Source organism: Stegodyphus dumicola, chromosome 2 (genome assembly GCF_044657685.1).
Source record: "Stegodyphus dumicola isolate Sdum_Otavi_A_Nest chromosome 2, ASM4465768v1".
Classification (NCBI taxonomy): Eukaryota; Metazoa; Arthropoda; class Arachnida; order Araneae; family Eresidae; genus Stegodyphus; species Stegodyphus dumicola.
In genome coordinates, this window is record NC_140769.1 from 117,477,463 (window position 1) to 117,497,509 (window position 20,047).

Consider the following 20,047-nt stretch of genomic DNA (forward strand, 5'->3'; position numbering starts at 1 on the left):
TTATTTATTTATTTATTTTTAATTAAAGTACATTTGGCTTCCTATAATTTTCGTGAAAATAACGTGTAAAATACGCTAAAGTGTCGACAATAATTTTTTTTTATTCGTATAATTTTCTTAAAAATGGTGTACAAAAAATATACTTTTATTTCACCAAAACTATACATTTATTTTTGGAGACGGGCTGTCTGGGAATGTTCAGATGATAAAAATTGCAAGACAGACAAAGCAGTGTTGCTATTGATATTTAAAATTACAGTGCAATTTATGTAATATACCCATAATTTTCGAGTATATTAATTTTAAATTATGATACAAGTACTATACGTATAGTAGGATTGGCAATACTGAGACAAAGAAATGGAGAAATTATAACCTTTCCAATGACTAACACTGGGATTACCACAAATTCTTAGTAGAAATAAAATTTTATTACAGAAAATCATGCCAAATATCCTGCGTACTTTGTGTAAGGATTATTGAAATATACCTATTATTATCAGGTGTTGGCCAATGATTCTATCCGTGTTGACTGTTTCTGCTCCCACAGATAAAATATATGCCTAAACTGAATTTAAAATATTTATATTTTACTAAATTACAATTGTTTTGGACTCAATTTAATTATTTTTGTTTTTCATAATGAAATGTAATTTGTATTTGAAGTGCCAGTTTTTACAACTTTTTGTCATTTCTCTTATGTTCAATCTATCATCTTTATTTTCTGCATACCCGAGATTATTTCACATACCCCTGGGGGCATGCGTATCAGATATAAGAACTTTCAATAATAATTCTGCTTTTGAGCAATTCAAAATTTACCCAAATAGTTTAACACTTAATAAAACGAATATGAATCAAGATACTATTGAATACCTAGACCTGCTAATTATTAAACACAGCAAAATTAAATTATATGATAAAAGAAGGAATTTCCATTTTCATACTATTAAGCTAATTAATTGGAACTCTAATATCTCTAGAAAAGTAATAGAAAACATGTTTCATAACCAAATAATCAGAATAAAAAGTATATGTACTGAAATAGAAGATTTAAAGGAAGAAGTAATAAAGCTAATTAATGTTCAAGTTGATAACCAAGTACCACCAAAATTTATTAATTTATATATTAAAAAGGCAGGCATTAACTTTATAATTTTTTGGCTCTTTATGGTATGATAACATTACCTTGAACCTTAGCTGGAGGGTAATGGAGGATGTAGAAGAGTAAAGGAATTATCTTGTAAATTTTTATTGTAAATAAATTTGTAAATAAGTATATTTAATCAATACTGGATTCTGTCCTATTACTAATAAAGGGCCAACTCTTTTCAAAAGTCTCAGTTATAGTCCGAATTGAGTGAAGATATTAATCTTCTTCTAATTTTCCATACTTTAGCCAGTATTTAGTAAAGTTTTGCTATACCAGCTGGAATCAAGTTTATTAATATTTTCTTTCTTTAAATTTAGCTTTTAATAAACATTTTTAAGGAATTCAATTTAATAAATAAATAATTTTTAGGAATTCATTTCAAAATTTAAATTTTACTTAAAAAAATTTGGGGTATTTTTTAAGACTTTTTAAAATTTAAATTTTATTTTAAAACATTTTTAAATTTTAAACATTTCAGTTTTACTTAATTACTTTTTAATTTGCATTTTTCACTAAAAAATAATTTTTTGCATTATTTACACAATTTTGCAACACACATTTAACATTACAAACAGTTTACATTTATTAGTTCACAATAACCACTTAACTCTACTTTACTTCAATTAGAGTACTCTTTTTATGATATTTGCAGAGCAAACTTACATCTCTTGATTGGCTCAGCTACTAAACTCCCTACCATAAATAGTTGGTCAGTTAAAATTACAACTTGAATTGCATACTTTTAGGATATTCTTTGATTTTTTCTAGATTTATATTATTTAAATATTTTAATATTAAAGTTTACAAAATTTTTAATAAAACAAAGATAGCAGCTTGGCACTCAACTTTACTTACATAAGCGCCATCTATATAATTTACATCATTTAGGAAATACTTTTACAGACCCCAACGATATATGGTAGGTAAGTTAGAATTAAAACTTAACTATTTACTTGCTTTTAAATATTTTTTATGTAGTATTCAAATATTTTCTAGATATGTAATTATATTTTTAAGTATTTGTTTTTTTATAAATTATGAATTAGTTCTTTTTAGTTTCTTATTGGTTTATATAAATTAAGTCTAGTTCCTTTTTAGTTTCTTATTGGTTTATATAAATTAAGTCTAGTTCCTTTTTAGTTTCTTTTTGATTGATATGCATATTCGTGTCGGGGAGGTTTCTGTAGACAAGGGTTTCTAAAATGCATTGGTTTCTAAATTAATTTTTCTGAAAAATTTAATTTAAAAAATTTTTTAATTTAATTTAATACTAGACTTTACATTGCTTAATTCTCAAAATACTTCATTATTGGTATTTTCCTTTTAGACCTTTATTTTAATTGCTAATTTCTCAGGGTACCACTTTATTGGTATTTCTTTTTGGACATTATTCACCATGTATTTACTTTTGGTTTTGACTTTTACCCTTGCCTGCATGAATGACGTAATACGAATTGAATGATTGTAGAGTTAGGTTTGGAGGCAACTTCCCCTTGATAAGTCTGTCTCCTGCCTGCTCAACAGTCATTCACTTATGCATTAAAAAAAAAAAAAAAAAAAAAAATTAGATTAATTTTAATTTGCTAAATTGGTGAATTTGTTTTTATGGTTGTTTTTGAACTTGATTTACTTATACTAATTCAGAAATCAAACAACAAAAATCAGCGTTATATTTACAAAGTTTTCACAGGACTAGTTTCGATGGTTTTACCGAACCACCATCTTCAGCTGCAAAACCGCAAATGAACAAGATAGGAAATAATGATTAGATAAGATAAGAAAGCCTGAACAAGAATAAGCAAGTGGCGCCATCTGTTGGTAAAACCAGAACTAAAACATAATTTCTTTAAAGGCCGAAGGCAAATTTGGATTGGAATTAAGATCGTTAACTAGAACAGAAAGATTTATTCTCCCATCAATAAAATTCCGAGTTCCATACTCAAGGACCCCATTCCGGATATGAATTCCTGGGGTATTTATAGGATTCCTTGCCAGTGTGGTTTAATTTACATTGGCCAAACTAAGAGAGCCTTAAAATTTCGCGTCAAGGAACATGAGGCATATGTTAGAAAAAAGGAAACACAGAAGTCTTCTGTTGCTCAACATTGCTGGTCCGAAAACCACACTTTCAGTTTTTCTGCTGCCAAAATTATTCAAAAAACATCTTCCATTGGAGAACTGGATTTTCTAGAGGCATTTCACATTCATAAAAATCTTTCTGTTCTAGTTAACGATCCTAATTCCAATCCAAATTTGCCTTCGGCCTTTAAAGAAATTATGTTTTAGTTCTGGTTTTACCAACAGATGGCACCACTTGCTTATTCTTGTCCAGGCTTTCTTATCTTATCTAATCATTATTTCCTATCTTGTTCATTAGCGGTTTTGCAGCTGAAGATGGTGGTTCGGTAAAACCATCGAAACTAGTCCTGTGAAAACTTTGTAAATATAACGCTGATTTTTGTTGTTTGATTTCTGAATTAGTATTTATTCGGCGTGTTATTGTGTCTTAATTGATTTACTTATGCTATCTGAATTTAAATGATATTGTAGATTAATTCGAAAATTAAATCTTTTATATGTTTGCACATTTTTTAATTATTTTAACTTTAAATTTGCTTTTTACGTATATACATGTTTGTTAAAATTTAAATTTCATTCCTTGCAGCAATGGCACAAAGAATTAATTAAATTTGTATTTAAATTCAATTTATTCTTTTGAAATAATTTTATTCTTTTGAAACAGGTAAAGAAATGCTATACTTGGCAATGCATCAAAATAGTGCCCGTTTTTATATGGATTGCCAACATTCTAAAGAAGTAACGTTAACAGGAATTGCAAATACAGTAATACTGTATTTGTTTAAAATGACCACTGTATATAAGTACAGGTTACATTATTATTCAGGTTACAATAATAAAGTAACTTCTTGCAAATCGTTAATTAATCCTTGCATAAAAGTGGGAAGTGTATACAACACATGTACGCATTTCTCAAGTAACTTAAAAATTGTATAAACTTTTTTCAGCTGTTGAAAAGTTTTTTCTGACAAATGATTTATTGCAGTAAATATACAGCATATTTTGTAAAAATACTTAGAAAAGAAGAGTTTGTTTCAACTCCCCATCTTGGCCATGCTCTTCAGTTTATTAAATTCAGATAATATTTTAAGGACTTTTTTTTTTTTTTTTTTTTTCTTTTTGAATTTTTTGTACTCAGTTACTTTTAAAACCGAGATTTCTACATGCTAAAAATGTTTTGTATATTGTAAACGTTTCTATCAGTCTGCATAACACAGTCTATAAGATAAATAATATTAATTGAATAGTTGTGTTTATTTGACCCGTCCTGTTGTGAATTTTGACATATCGGCAAGAACTCGTTTTTCCAAATTATTATTATTATTAATATTATTATCATTATTATTAAAGTATAAATTTCTAATTATAGGTTTTGGACCATTCAGAAGTCATACTGAAAATTCAAGCTGGCTTACTGTGAAAGAACTCCTAAAGTTGAATATTACTGATTATCACATAGTAGCCAAAGAATTACCTGTGGAATATGGTATGGTGTCTGAAGTTGTACCTCTTTTGTGGAAAGAGTATAATCCAAAGGTAAATTTTAATTTTTTTGTCATAGAAATCTTCTAAAGTCTTTAATCTGGACGTCCATAATCCGGAATGATCTATAATACGGACCTCAAAGCTACAAACTTTCTACACATGCGTAAACGCATTATGCATTTACCCATGTGCATAATACATTTACGAATGCGCATTTAATGTATAACGAACAGTATAAGCTAAGCTAAAATTATCTATTTCAGTTAATGTTGCAGATTGCATTGTTTCTTAATCTTCTAATTGGATCTGGCTTATTATTTTTTGCAGACTTTTAGAATAATTTTATAAAAGTAAGCTTGAACTTTCGATTATGTCAAAAAGAATTTCCGATTCTGGAGCTGCCAAAGGAAAGCATGTTTCGATGTCAATCAAACAAAAAGTGGAATTGCTGCAAAAAACGGATAAAGGCATATCCTTTGTTTCTCTAACCATTCCCAAATCTGTTTATCAATTTCACGCTGCAGTGAGGGGGGGAGAGGGAAACGTCATGACGTGCAATGAATTGGAAGTTGATCTGTCAGCACTATCCTTATCTTCAGGGCAAATGTTCTTATTTTATTCGGCTTATAATTCCTTACTAAATGTAGTATTTCATCTCGATGTACTCCGTCTTTGATATGATTTAAATCAAATTCTTCATCATTATAAATATCACGAATACACATCAAATAGTTTTCTGGTTGCAATTTTCTAATTTCGACTATGCGTAATGTATGCTTTACCCATGCGCGCGTTGAAAGAAATGTTTAATAAAGTAAACAAATAAATATTAAGCCTTTTTTTTTTTTTTTTTTTTTTTGTAAATTTTGATACCCTTTAGATCATAATTGCTCTTTATTTCATAAATTATGGTTTCATATTTTTAATTTTATAATTTCTGTATGCCATCTTACCAGATTTAAACTGATGATCGATAATCCGGAATCGCCAAAGTTCCGACTAGTCCGGATTAAAGACTTTTGACTGTATATGTTTTTTAAAAAATGCCATATTGCAGTTTTGCAGCAGAATTGCAATTTAAAGAAATATACAGGATTTTATTACTATATTTAATTGACAATATTTATATAATATGAAGAAAGGGATTAAAAAAATGTTATATATGGTCCCCCCCTTCCATTTTTTGTAAACATGTTTTAAAAGTGTGTTTTTAGTGAGTGATAATTTTTTTTTATAATTATGTATCAGAAATAGGAGAGCATATTATTACTAATTGATGATATGTAAGGTCTGTTGCTTATCATTTATCACAAAAGAATGTTGCTGATCAGCCTAACGCTTTAACACACATGTTGGAATAATAATTAACCCAGCCAGAAAGAATTTTGAGTAAGTAAATTAATATCATATTCAATGTTTTCTAGCTATAATTTTACTTTTAAGAATCATTTGTGATGTAGTGTAAATGCAAAGTATTTCAAATTTTAAGCCATATTTTTATCTGCCATTCATGAGGTGATTTTTGGAAGTTTATAATTTTGAACATTTATTAATGTTTTGCTTTCTGTTAACATTAATAGTGGTCATTTGCGAAATGATCTATGAATAGGAACAACAATGGTTGCAGAATCTTTTTTAAATATTAAAACACGAAATAAAATTCAGGATTGGAAAATAGTTCAATTGCAGGAAATGATCATCAAAATGAATATGAATTGGAAGTTGGAAATGCTTTATCCTGTTATTCCTGGTGACAATTCTATAACAAAGTATGGAAAAAATGGAGAGGGGAAACATTTACTCAGTAAGTTTGCAAGAATTCATACCGGTTCCTAGTTTTGATTCCTGGTATTTAAAGGAAGTCTCATAGGAGGTACTCGAGTTCCTTATATCTTCTATGAAAGGAATCATTTGTTTGTTTCCTAACTAAATGGTAAATATTTTCACAACATGCACAAATGCTTATTTAAATTTATAAGGGATACTTTTTCTAAAAAAATATGGTGCTTTTTTTTTTTTTTTTTTTTTTTTTTTTTTCAAGGAAGCTGAATTAAAAGATTTATTTGATGTGCTGTTTTATTCTAGAACATTCTGAACAGGGAACTTAATGCAAAATATTTTAAGATAGTGCAATATTTTTCAATATAAAATATAGTAAGTACCGTAAAATTTTTTATATTATTCTGTACATTCAGTACATTCCATCGAAAGGAAGTCATACTTACAAGTAAGAAAAATTAATGCATTTCTTAAGCAATAATTCCAATAAATAAAACAAATCAAGTGCTAAAACATTAAATAAATGCGTAAATTTACAAATTATATACAAATATGTCCATTGTCTTCGTATACTATTTACATTATACATGCACCGTGCGGACTATATACTATGGCCATACTTAGGGGCTAGCCTGTCATAATGAACGACTTTAGGTTTAGAATCCGGTGACTTGGATCTGAAATAGTATGTCGTCGTTCAACCTGTTTAGTAAGTAAGTACCTGTTGTAAGGTCCATCCCAAGAAGTAGAGAATCGGATTCCACAACTACACCTTGTCTCTCTCGTTAAATCGATGTCCTTTAGCTCTCATGTTGTAATGGGTCTTCATCTTCTCCATCGCCAAGTTCACTCGTACTTGTATAAAACTGTGCATCACATCAAACTGGGCCTGGAGATCTTGCATGTACTCTTCAGGCGATGAAGGTGCAGCGGAACGACAACCAAACAAGAGATTGCTAAGCAGACGAAGACCACGACCGAAGAGACCTGGGATGGGAATAGCCGGTAGTCTCACAGACAGCACTGCGATAGGCCAGTAAAAAGGTAAATAATTTCTTGTCCCAGTTCTCTTGATTTCTTTAAACAACCAGCGAGAGGTTATTGAGGATGGTTCGATTAAACCTCTTTACCATGCCATCTGACTAGGGATGTAAAGGTCTTGGTTGGGTTTTGTCAATGCCGAGTAGTTTGCAGAATTCTTTAATTGTAGCCGAGGTAAAATTTCTTCCTTGGTCGGAATGTGAACAAAGAGGCAATCCTGATTTGGAAATCCAATGCTGCATCATTACCTCTGTTACCGTGGCAGGCTCTTGATCAGGAATAAGATACGCTTCAGACCACTTGGTGAAGTAACCAATGATAACCAGGATGAATTTGTTCCCATCAGCAGTTCATGGCAGCGGTCCCAGTATGTCAGTGGCAATGCATTCAATAGATGTTCCTACATGGTAACGTTGCAGCTTCCCTCGGCTACGTTTCTTCGGCTTTTTCCGACCTGCAGAATCATCACAAGATTGACACCACTTTTGCTCCTCGGTCCTTGCATTACTCCAGGAATGCATTCTCGAACTCTATACAGCTTCTTTATTATTCTGAAGGGGGCCTTCTTATGAACTGCTATATAATTCTTTTAGGATGTCAAGTATCCGGGATCTTGGAAGTATCAGCTGCCATCGGAATTTCTGTCTGTCATCCAATTCAAACTTCCAGTACAATACTGAGTCCCAGAGAGCCCAGTATTGTTTTGTCATAGGACTTTGGTGGTCGTGTGTGCTTAATGCATGATATAATTAAAGAAAATAAGAGTAGACAATCTCCTATAACAAAAGAATATATTAAATACTAAATTACAATTTAAATTACATTGCAGAGATCAACACAGAGCTCGGAACACAGTTTGTGCTAGCGTCGCGTACACTTGTCCGACGAGAAGTCTGAGTGAGTAAAGATGTCGCTTTGCTGCTCCGATTAAGAACTGGATTTTACACGTGGCGCCATCTCATGAATAGAAGTTGAAGTATCTGTCGGAACGCCACAGTACTCCCCCCCAAGTACCATCGGTACGTTATAAGTAGTTTGGGTTAAATTTAACCTTTCTTCCAGATCTGGTAGTTTTAGGTTGCTCTTTAACGGGATGTAAGCTTTCTTCCGGGAGTGATGTTGATGAGGAAGTTGTTGGATCTTGCATTAGAAATGCTGGTTTGAGACGATCGATTCCAATCACTGATTGTTTGCCATTGCAGATGATGGTGAAATGTTTTGGTGTTCGTTTGACAACTTTGAATGGACCATCATATGAAGGTGTTAAAGTTGGCTTAATTGCATCGTTGCGCACGAATACGTGCGAAGATGTCTCAAGCGCAGGATGTACAAAATAGCTTGGCTGGTTATGCGAAGATGCTGGGGTTGGCGAGATATTGCTCATGGTCTCACGTAAACGTTGAAGGAATGTTGGAGGGTCGATAACTGGAGTAGATTCCGGGTGAAAGAATTCACCTGGCAGACGGAGGGTTGCACCATATAACATTTCAGCACAAGTGCTACCAATGTCTTCTTTGAATGCTGTGCGAAGACCAAGCAAGACTAGGGGTAAGGCTTCTGTCCAGTGTGTGCTACTGTGGCACTTCAGACCTTGTTTGAGAGATCGGTGAAAGCGTCCCACCATCCCATTTCCAGATGGATGGTATGGTGTTGTGCGAATATGGCGAATGCCAAGAAGAGAGGTGAGGGATGCGAACAAGTGACATTGAAATTGTCGGCCTTGGTCAGTAGTGATGGTGGTAGGCATGCCAAATCTTGAAAGCCACTGGGAGATGAATGCTCGAGCTACAGTTTCAGCGGATATATTTTCAATAGGAATGGCTTCAGGCCATCTTGTGTACCGATCAATACAAGTGAGGAGGTAAGTGTAACCATTTGAAGGAGGCAATGGGCCAACCAAGTCTAAGTGCACATGATCAAAGCGTCTTGCTGGAAGGTTAAATTGTTGAATGGGGCTGTGAGTGTGACGGGATACTTTACACCGTTGACATCTAATACATGAACGAGTCCATTCTGTGATGTCTTGATTCATTGCTGGCCAGACAAATCTGTCTGCGATCAGCTTTTTGGTGGCACGGATTCCAGGATGTGCCAAATTGTGCAAGGCATTAAACACTTCACGTCTAAAATTGACAGGAATATAGGGACGTATTCTATTGTTCTCTATGTCACAGTAAATTTTAAGCGTTGGATCAATGTGCAGCGGTTGTAACTGAAGGGAGGTTTGTGGATTTGAGATTAGGTTCTTGAGTTCCTCATCATGCAGTTGAGCTTTTGCAATTTCAGAGAAATCTTTGGTAGTGAGGTTGATATTGTTTACCCGAGACAAGGCATCAGCGACACAATTATCAGTACCAGAGACATATCTGATATCTGTACTAAACTGGGCGATGAAATCCAGATGTCGAAGCTGACGAGGAGAACATGAGTCAGAGTTTTTTCTAAAAGCGAAGGTTAATGGTCGATGATCGGTGAAAATGATGAAGTTGTGTCCTTCCAAGTTGTGCCGGAAGTATTTAACAGCACAGTACACAGCAAGTAGCTCTCTGTCATATGTGCTGTATTTCCTTTCTGCAGTAGTGAGTTTTCTGGAAAAGAATGCCATTGGGGAAAGTCCTTTAGTGGTATGGGCTTGAAGCACTGCTCCTATGGCCGTGTCAGATGCATCTACCATTATAGAGAGCTGATCACTAGGTGAGTGATAAGAAAGTGTGGCTGCATTTGCCAGATCGTGTTTGCATTGCACGAATGCTGCAGATGCAGATTCAGTCCAAGGGACAGCTCGTTGATCGTTATTTTTGCTATTCTTCAGAAACTCATGTAAGCAGGCTCGTGTTTTTGCGGCATTTGGCAGAAAGCGTCGGTAGAAATTTAACATTGCTAGAAAACGCTTCAGTTCAGAGATGGTTTTGGGCTGAGGTAGGTCGTTAATTGCTTTGACTCTTTCCGGTAAAGGTTTGACTCCATTCTGGGTAATAAGACATCCAAGAAAGGAAACTGAGGGTTGACCAAGTACACATTTGGATGGATTTAGTTTTAATCCATGATCTTTAAGGCGAGTGAAAATCTGACGCAGATGTTTAAAATGTTCTTCCGCATCTGTAGATGCAACCAGGATATCATCAAAATATGGAATGCAGAAATCGAGGCCAGACAGTACTTGGTGTATGAAACGCTGAAATGTTTGGCCAGCATTGCGAAGGCCAAATGGCATATATAAGTACTCAAAGAGACCAAATGGTGTAGTCACTGCGGTCTTGGGCACATCTTCAGCATGCACTGGGATCTGATGATATGCTCTGGCAAGATCGAGGGTAGAAAATATGTTTGTTCCATGAAAAAGATGGGTACAGTCTTGGATATGTGGGACTGGATATCTGTCAGGGACTGTGATGGCATTAAGTCGACGATAATCTCCACAAGGCCGCCAGTCACCATTAGACTTTTTAACCATGTGAAGTGGACTGGCCCATGGACTTTTAAATGGGCGAATGGTTCCCTGTGCTGGCATGAATTCAAATTCTTTGCGAGCAGCTTTTAGCATCTCTGGAGAAAGACGACGAGGCTTGGAAAATACAGGTGGGCCATGTGTTTCAATGTGATGATACACTTCTGGCTGATGAGTATGCTGCCCTGATTTGGATGGGTTTAAAATGTCAGGGAATTCTGCTAATAACCGATGAAACCGTGTGCTGCCCAATAAAACACTTATGTTGGTAGGTACGTTTGATACGTGAGAAGCTTGGCCCTGTGATGTCAGCTGAGTTGTAGCATCAATTAAGCAATTATTCTTGACATCCACTAGAAGGTGGAAATGTGTCAAGAAGTCGACACCAATAATTGCTTGAGTTACATCCGCAATAATAAAAGGCCAGTTGAAAGTCCGGCGCAAGTTTAAATCAAGTGTCAATAGTTTGGTGCCGTAGGTTGCAATTTGGGTACTATTGGCTGCATACAGTACAAGTTTATTAAGTTGGTGAGCATTTGTTTTAGTTCTCGGGAGCACTGATATGTCAGCTCCAGTATCTACTAGAAAACATAACTGAGTTGAACGATCAGCCAGTACTATTCTGTCGATGTGGCGGACATTCTGTTGGCCAGCAGAAGACCGCCCATTTAGTTTCCCGCTTGTACAAAAGTGCATGGAGGGGCACACTTGCGATCTTGAGAGCCAAAATTCATATGATAAAAAGATATGCGACTTGTGGGTTCTTTGTACTGCGTTCGAGTATTATGACGAGATTGACTCCTGCTTCGGGCACGAAATTTATTACGTGGGCCCTGATTTGATCGATTGTATCTCCGTGAAGCATGAAGACTTGTAGAGAGTTCAGATACTTTTTTGGTCAATTCAGCCACTTGTTGGTCGAGGGATGAACTGGAAGGTGCAGCATTAGCAGCACTGACATAAGCTGGAGTAACAAGTTCATTAATTTTGTCAGCCATTGCTGCTAAACGGGTTAGATCTTCATTGGAAGCAGGAAGAATTATTTGTATGTTATTAGGGAGACGCGAAAGCCATAGTGACTTCAACAAGTCGTCACTAAAATGGCTTCCTGCCAGATCACGCATTCGTGACAGCAAGTATGAAGGTCACTGATCTCCAAGTTCAAGTCCTTGTAGTAAAGTACGTATTTTTGAAGATTCACTTTCTGAATAGATTTCAATGAGCCGCTGTTTCAGTTTGGAGTATTTATCACAATCAGGTGGTTTGAGAATTAAGTCATGCACTGAATTCAGAATATCAGACTCAATTGCTGCAACTACGTGGTTGAATTTTGTAGAATCCTCACTAATGCGAGCGATAGAAAATTGTGCTTCGATCTGAGCGAACCACAATGAAGGATTATTTTTCCAGAAAGGCGGTGGCTTCACCGCAACGCGTGTGATTTGTAGCTCTGGTGGAATATCGTCGGGCATACTGATAGATAATTTTCACTTTAATTAATAAACACTTAACAGCACAAATATTGTAGCAAGATGATACACTATTGATATTTTGCCATAACAATAAATATTTTAACCATGCATAAAAAATTTACGTAATGATACACACACAAATAATACAGGGTCAGCAATTACACACACAAATAATATTTTACCGAAATGCATTTGAAAAGAAACCCTTATTTGAGAAAAAAAATGATGCGTTTATTTTGTATTGCGCACACACAAAATCACCACTTCACACTGCTAAGGCACTTTCGAAGGAAAAAAGGAAATCACTCCTGTAGCACATGGGAAAAAAATTCACTACTTTCGAACACTGAGGGAAGAATTTTGCCGTAGCACGTTGCGGAAAAATTACTGATGTAGCACATTTAGCGAAAATCACCATTGTATCACATTTGTCACAAAAGTTGAATGATCGAAGAATTATTGCACTACTGGCGAAGTCAGCGGAACGGAACAGATCACATTGATGATTTGCTGAAGCTCCTTGCGATGATATGCACGACTTTGAAAAAAAAAACACAAGCAATATATATCAATACTTCTAGAATTAATTGAAGGGGTACGTTGTAGCATACGTTTAATGTCCATATTCATTGTTATTTTTAGTCAGTTCTTCAGAATGCCTTGGATGCACGTGGCTTAGGGTCGTTAAAAATCCATTGTCGGTAGCGTGCTCAGTCAAAAGGTCACCACTTTTGGTGGTCGTGTGTGCTTAATGCATGATATAATTAAAGAAAATAAGAGTAGACAATCTCCTATAACAAAAGAATATATTAAATACTAAATTACAATTTAAATTACATTGCAGAGATCAACACAGAGCTCGGAACACAGTTTGTGCTAGCGTCGCGTACACTTGTCCGACGAGAAGTCTGAGTGAGTAAAGATGTCGCTTTGCTGCTCCGATTAAGAACTGGATTTTACACGTGGCGCCATCTCATGAATAGAAGTTGAAGTATCTGTCGGAACGCCACAGGACTATAGATCAAAATGTCCTGCCAGATAGGTTTCCTGTCTGACGATGCCATTAAGCTGTAGAATTCGTATGGTTTTTTTTTATGCTGCAGAAGTGGAAAATGAGCAGTGCTGTCACCGGGACTCGAAGCTAGGACCTCTCAAATACACGTCGAGTGTGCTACAGTTACATGACAGAGGCATGCAGAAAGGATGGGGAAAATACCTTATAATATAGTTACAATTAACAGTTCTTATTAGGAGGTTAAACATACAGTTTATATACACAGCAAAATACAAACATATACAATATACAGGTGACTCAAAAGTCCGTTAGCATTTGAAAATTCAATAATTCACAGAATAATATAGGTAGAGAAGTAAAAATTGACACACTTGCTTAAAATGACATCAGGTTTTATTAACAGCAAAAATAATTGCAAGGAAAGATCAACATATAGCGCTGGGCAGCAAAATGTCAGTGATGTCGCATGAGAATCGTGTATGAAATGAGCTGTAGTGAGAGAGGGAGTTAGTCCCTTCATGACTTAGTCACTCTTTTTATCGTCCGCTCCAGGTGTTGGTCACAGTGTGATGCGGATTTATCACATCAATCATGAACGAACCCTTTTTTTTTTTTTTCGAGGAAATGTGTGGTTCTGCTGTTCAAACTGTCCGTCCGTGTGACGCGTGCGAGGTGCACTGATATGTTACAGGGTTGCTTCATCCCCAATCTGAGTGATAAACACCTGTTCTAAGGTATGACTTTTATGCAGGGTGCTGCTCCACCCCGTATAGCTACAAATGTGAAAGTTCTCTTGCATGCATCGTTTGGTGAAGATGGCGAGCTCCTGAAGTGTTTCCGTGAGCTTCACTTGACAGCATTTTTAACTGAAAACGTGCTATAATCTTTTAATCACTTCTCTCAAAAGTTCAGCTTTGATGCGCCTGGAAATCCCATCCATTTGGCGTAGGCGTTCCCATCCAGAAGACATGCGTAAAAATTTAAAACCATCATTGTTATCTGCTGTTGCTATGCATTTTTTTAGTGTGTCAACTTCTTTGGCGATGGCAAAAACTCTCTCTTCGATTTGTTCTTTGATGGAAGAAACTCTTTCTCCAAATCCCGTTTTCAAACATGTCTATTCTGCATTCAATAGCCTCAAATTTGTTTTCTATTATGGCAGTAATTTCCCTTTTCATTTCCTCTTGACCTGCTTCAGTCTTTTCTTGACCAGCTTCCATCTTTTCTGTTACAACGTTCATCTCCTCTTTAGCGGATGCTTAACCAACATTCATCTCTACTTTAACAGTTTCTTGTCCTGCTTCCATCTCTTCTTTGAAGGCAGCAAAGGCTGCCACCACACTGTCTTAATTGCTCTTCTATCGCACTTGACACTGGTATTCAATCTCATTTCTGACACCAAAATTATTATATGCATATGGGTTGCATGAATGCACACAGCTACAATGATAGGTTAATAAAATTTATTATTTCAAAAGAAGTGTTCTGGAACTTTCCTCAGAAATACTTGTACAGGTGTTCACAGTATCACAGAGTATAATCAGTACTTACAGTTTTAACTGTAAAAACGTTAAACACAATGCAATGCAAAGTGCATCTAATGAGCGAAGATATCTTAGTACTCCGAACTCACACTGAACTAACAGCTAACAGCAATAACTCAAGGCAGATGCTCTCTCCGTTCTTGCATGGTTTTCACCCGAGATATTTCTAGTACTTTCTGGTTCTCGAAATTACTAAAAGGCAGACCAAGTACAGTTAGCATCTAAAATCAATTACAGTTATTCAATTCCAATACCTATTACCGTGATACAGGGACCGGGCCAAAATGTATCCAAATAGTCACTAAGTTTGGGGATTTTGTGCCAAATTAGTGAGATAGACATCTAGTCAATGTTAAGTAGACTTGCCCTTATACTATGTTTACTTTCATAGCTTCACTTCTTTAGATTTTCATATTACATTACACACACACTCAAAAAAAAAAGCCCTCAAAGTTTTTAGATTTTATGCAAAGGGTTTTTTTTTTCATGTTTTGCATGTTTTTTTTTATTTATTAAATATCATGTTCCTCTCACTTAGAGTACAAAATTCAATTCAACAGCAATATCACAAAATATTTAAAAAGAGCATATCTTTAGAATTTCTGATACACAGTCTTGTTCGCTGGAGTTTTTTTTTTTTTTTTTTTTTTTTTTGTGCAGTATTGCCGTTGCTCGCTTTGAGATTGTTGAGTTTCTTGATCAAAAACTCATAAATGCTTAAAAAATATGAAATAGATAATAAAACAAATTCCAAATTTGGACTTCCAGTTGTCCATATTCGGGTGGAGAAATACATTATTCAAAATTGGATGGCTCTAGGTACCGTTGTTTTCTCACAAACGAAAAACATGCATACATTTATGCAGATTCTTCATTATTTAATGTCTTTAACTATAATATATTGCGATAATATTTGGTGGCAACAATTTGAAAAGTGAAACACCACAAAATGCCAAAATGAAATTAATAGCCCTTCTGTGCTAATGCCCTTCGGGCTAAAAAAAAAAGCTACTACAATTCCACATATAATTGCGCTAAAATAATCTGCCTATGTACAAAATTCGTAACAATACAGATTCTTCATTATTTAACATATATGTCTCTCAACCTATGTTATTTTTAAGTTAAGTGATGAAGAATCTTTATGTAGGTATATGCTGTAGAGGAAACAAGTATTTGAACAACACAAATTTATGCAATAATTTTACTGAAAGTAGTGTAAATTAAATTTTTGCATAGCAACTAGTTCAAATTTGCTTATATAATAAATAAAAAATAACTGTCATGTAATCTTGTCACAATGACAAAAAAAAAAAAAAATTATGCAAATTACCAAGGGAAAAAAAAAATATTTGAACAGTTAACGAAAAAGATGGAAACTTGACTTCAGGTATTAAAAGTGAAAGAAAAAAAATGCAGTTTTGTTTTAGAACGTTCTATTAGTTTTATCAGCTCCACTTTCCTTTTTTTTTTTTTTTTTTTATTATAAATTTATTCTAAAATGTATGGAAAGCAGAATGAGTTGTGTTTATTGATGGAATTGTAAATTTAAGAAATAATGGCTTCACGTACCGTGAAATAGAAAAATTTTAAGATTAAATTTCTAATTGTTTATAATGTGGTAAGTAAATATAAATCAACTGTATATAATAATATAAATCAAGTGGGAGTATCGAGGACGTTACGGGCAAAAGTTCTTACAGCAAGAGAAGGCAGAATGATTGAAAGGTCAATATAAAGAAAGAAACCCGAATAGTGTAGAACTATCTATAATGACCTTGCATCTTGTTCAGGTGCTTGTGTTACACCTCGAACAGTATGAAATCTGCATAAATTCGTATGCAGTATCTGCATAAATTCGGATATAAAGCCAGAAATGCGAGAGAAAAACCATATAAAATTAAAATAAAAAAATCGTAAGAAAAGGATTCACTTTGCAAAAGGATATTATTGCGTTTTACGGGTTCGTAGATTTGGACTAATTGTAATGGTAACACTGGAAAGAATGAAAACACAATTTATTCAGCAGTATTACACAGGAAAGTTTCAAAATCACATTTAAAATCATCTAAAAACTATGATAAACACACTGAAATAATCAGCAACACAACCTTCAGGCTAAAACGGTAAAGGCAACTTCACGGCAAAGCACTAAAGTACCCGGTTGATCGCTCTCAAGCTAATCTTTGAACTCAAAACACTAGTCATGTTACTGAATTCAAGATACTCCTACTACGTGTACAGGCAGGGTATATATAGCTTTTACCTACCTTCGAGAACATTCTCGAGAAAACCGCTGAGAATGCGTTGTAGAATGTACTACTATGAATTATTTCTTTAATTGGATTACTGATATTGTTTTAAATTTCTAATACACGGTTGCAATTATTATATTACAGAACTGCCTTGCTTTTATGCCAATTTAATAATTAATTTAGATGCTTTTATGGTATATAAACAAACATATGCACTCAGTTACTCGGCATAGTGAGCTCAGTTTCTTTATTCTTATATGTTTGTAAATTGTGTGTTTTTTGCTTTAAAAAAGATTGAATTATGTTGTTCTTATCTTCCAGTTAAGGTTTTTATGCCTTTAGTTAACCTTCATTTTATCAACAATTTAAAAGTTGTTTAAAGGCGGCTAAGCCTAATTTTTTTACCATTGCAGCTATATTTGTTTACATTTGAAATTTAGCAGAATAGTGGATTTGTTTGCTAATCTAGAGAACAAGCTTCACAACAACGAAGTAATGTCTTCTTTTGTATTGTGAATTAAGTTATACTTAATCCATTCTGGAATTATCATTTAAGTTATTAAATTATCTCACATATTGACTCAGCATAGCATCCATAACAGATTAAGTAAAGTTTTTTTGCACCGAAAAATCTGCCTGCTGGACGAATTGCTTGTTTTTGCGTGGAAACTGTAATTTTAATTGTAAAAAGGTTTCTTTGTTTTGTTTTGTTTTTGTTTTAACTGTATTTGGTGTTTTATGTTTTCAGTTTGTAATATAGATATTTTGAGTTTTTATGTATTTTTGCCTTGTTGTGAAGCGAGAACTGAATTAATTGAATGAGAAATATATCTCTAATGAAATTTGAGGAAATATGTTTAAATGAAAGGCAGGAAAAAATGTGTATAATTTAATATTTCGTACAAAGAAGTCATGTGGTGTAAACATCTGATTTTTATTTTCAGTATTCCAGACTGTTGAAATTTTGCAAAATGTAAGATATTTAGCATTAGTTTTAATCAATAAATTCAGCTATTTAAAAGTAACGTGTTACAACTACGTAAAATAATACAGTACAAATTCCAAGACCTGAACTCGTCAGGGCATCGATAATTCGGGATTTTTCTGAATAATAGATCAACAGTTTAGTAAGATGACGTGTTAGATGTTATAAAATTAAAAATATGAAGTAATGAAGCATTCATAGCCTTAAGGAAATCAAAATTTACAGAAACAGCTCAATATTTGTTTGTGTGCGTGATTAAATATTTCTTTCAAGGGGGGGGGGTATAGGTTTAAATTGCTTCCTTCTTCTCTCTCTCTCTCTATCTTTTTATTATTATTATTATTATTATTATTATTATTATTATTATTATTATTTGCTAGATGACAAAATTTCTTATTCAGTGCTTATAATTGCTGTGTGAAGAGTTCTGACTAACTTATCAATTGAAAATTTTCAATATCAAGAACCTCTGTATCGCTCTCTACACTATCAGTAGTGATATTTTTGGGGTTTAGAGCCACATAACATATTTGGCCATCCATTAGTTGATTGATGAATGAGATGTCAATGCAATGAAGAACTATATGTTATATTATCTTCATGGTATGACCATTTCTTCAGATGTTCCATTAACTGTAAAATTCGTTTGCGCTATCTAAAAAACCCTTAAATTCACGGCTATTTTCATAAAGCTTAGTTAGCATCTGCTGTAGACTATCGGAAATCACGAGATTACCGACAAAGACATATTTTGCTAAATTTTATCTTGGTGCTATCGCACTATATTAGTTTAGATATTTATTATATGTATGTCTATTTCCTGCACAAGGTTTAACTTAAGACTAGATTCAAGATTTGTCTTAGTTCTGAATAAATAATATTCCACGTATACTTAAGATTTATTCGTAGCCAGTGTTAGATAATTTGCAGCCTGGTTTCAGTCCCTACGGGTCCTAAATTTTGTTGAGGGCCGTTCCCACTGGGATTTATCTGAGCTAACGGAGTCTGTTCCATGTGTCGACTAGCTCCGGTATGACTGCAGTTCAGATTTTCAACTTTAGTAAAAAATTGGTTTTGGAGATGGATCGGCTACGTCAATTGTCTCCGTTAGCTCAGATAAACCTGCTTAGTTACTTTCATAAAGCAATATTGCTGTAAAATAACTTGTGCATGACAGAATGCATAAACTGTAGTTCTTAATTTAAAATTTCAGACTTCCAAATTGTTAATGAAAATTTTAATGAACGATGAGTAAATACAGAATCTCTGATTCAAGAAACAAAGAGATGTAAAACAGTTAAATGTCACTTTTGCTGAAGCAAATAAAACTTTACTTGTGTGTGTGTGTTTTTTTTTTTTTTTAACTTGATTTTTGGATGTATCTGTAATTGCTTTTAATGTATTCATTGCTATATATTATGTTGATACTGCTTCTAGGTTACTGTTAAATGAATATAAATCTTCCAGCATTTTTAATATACTTTACATTTAAAGCTGAATTAAAATGCATCCTAAATTTAACTGTGCCACCTGTATAATAGTACGTTTGTTAGACCATTCACTATCACAAAATTTGGACTTGAGCATGATTGAATGTCTCACACTCTTTAAAAGATAAGATCTATTATTCTTTAGTGCATAGCTCTAAAATTAATTTTTATTTGTGTTTTAAGGAATCGTATAATTTATGTTGTTATTAAATAGTGCATAACCTTGACTATGCTATCGTGCACTCAGCAGAAGGTTTGCATATACTTTTTGTTTTTTAAGCTTTGATTATGAATATATTTG

General features: G+C 33.9%; 1 protein-coding gene across 2 annotated transcripts in view; it reads left to right on the forward strand.

Annotated features, from left to right (window-relative positions):
• The window catches only part of LOC118202708 (pyroglutamyl-peptidase 1), a 43,405-nt gene that overhangs the window by 15,315 nt on the left and 8,043 nt on the right, over positions 1–20,047 (forward strand). For both annotated transcript variants that reach the window (XM_035374894.2, XM_085811079.1), the window contains one exon: positions 4,602–4,768. In XM_035374894.2, the coding sequence (XP_035230785.1) occupies positions 4,602–4,768 (167 nt within the window). The remainder of the gene's footprint in view (positions 1–4,601; positions 4,769–20,047) is intronic.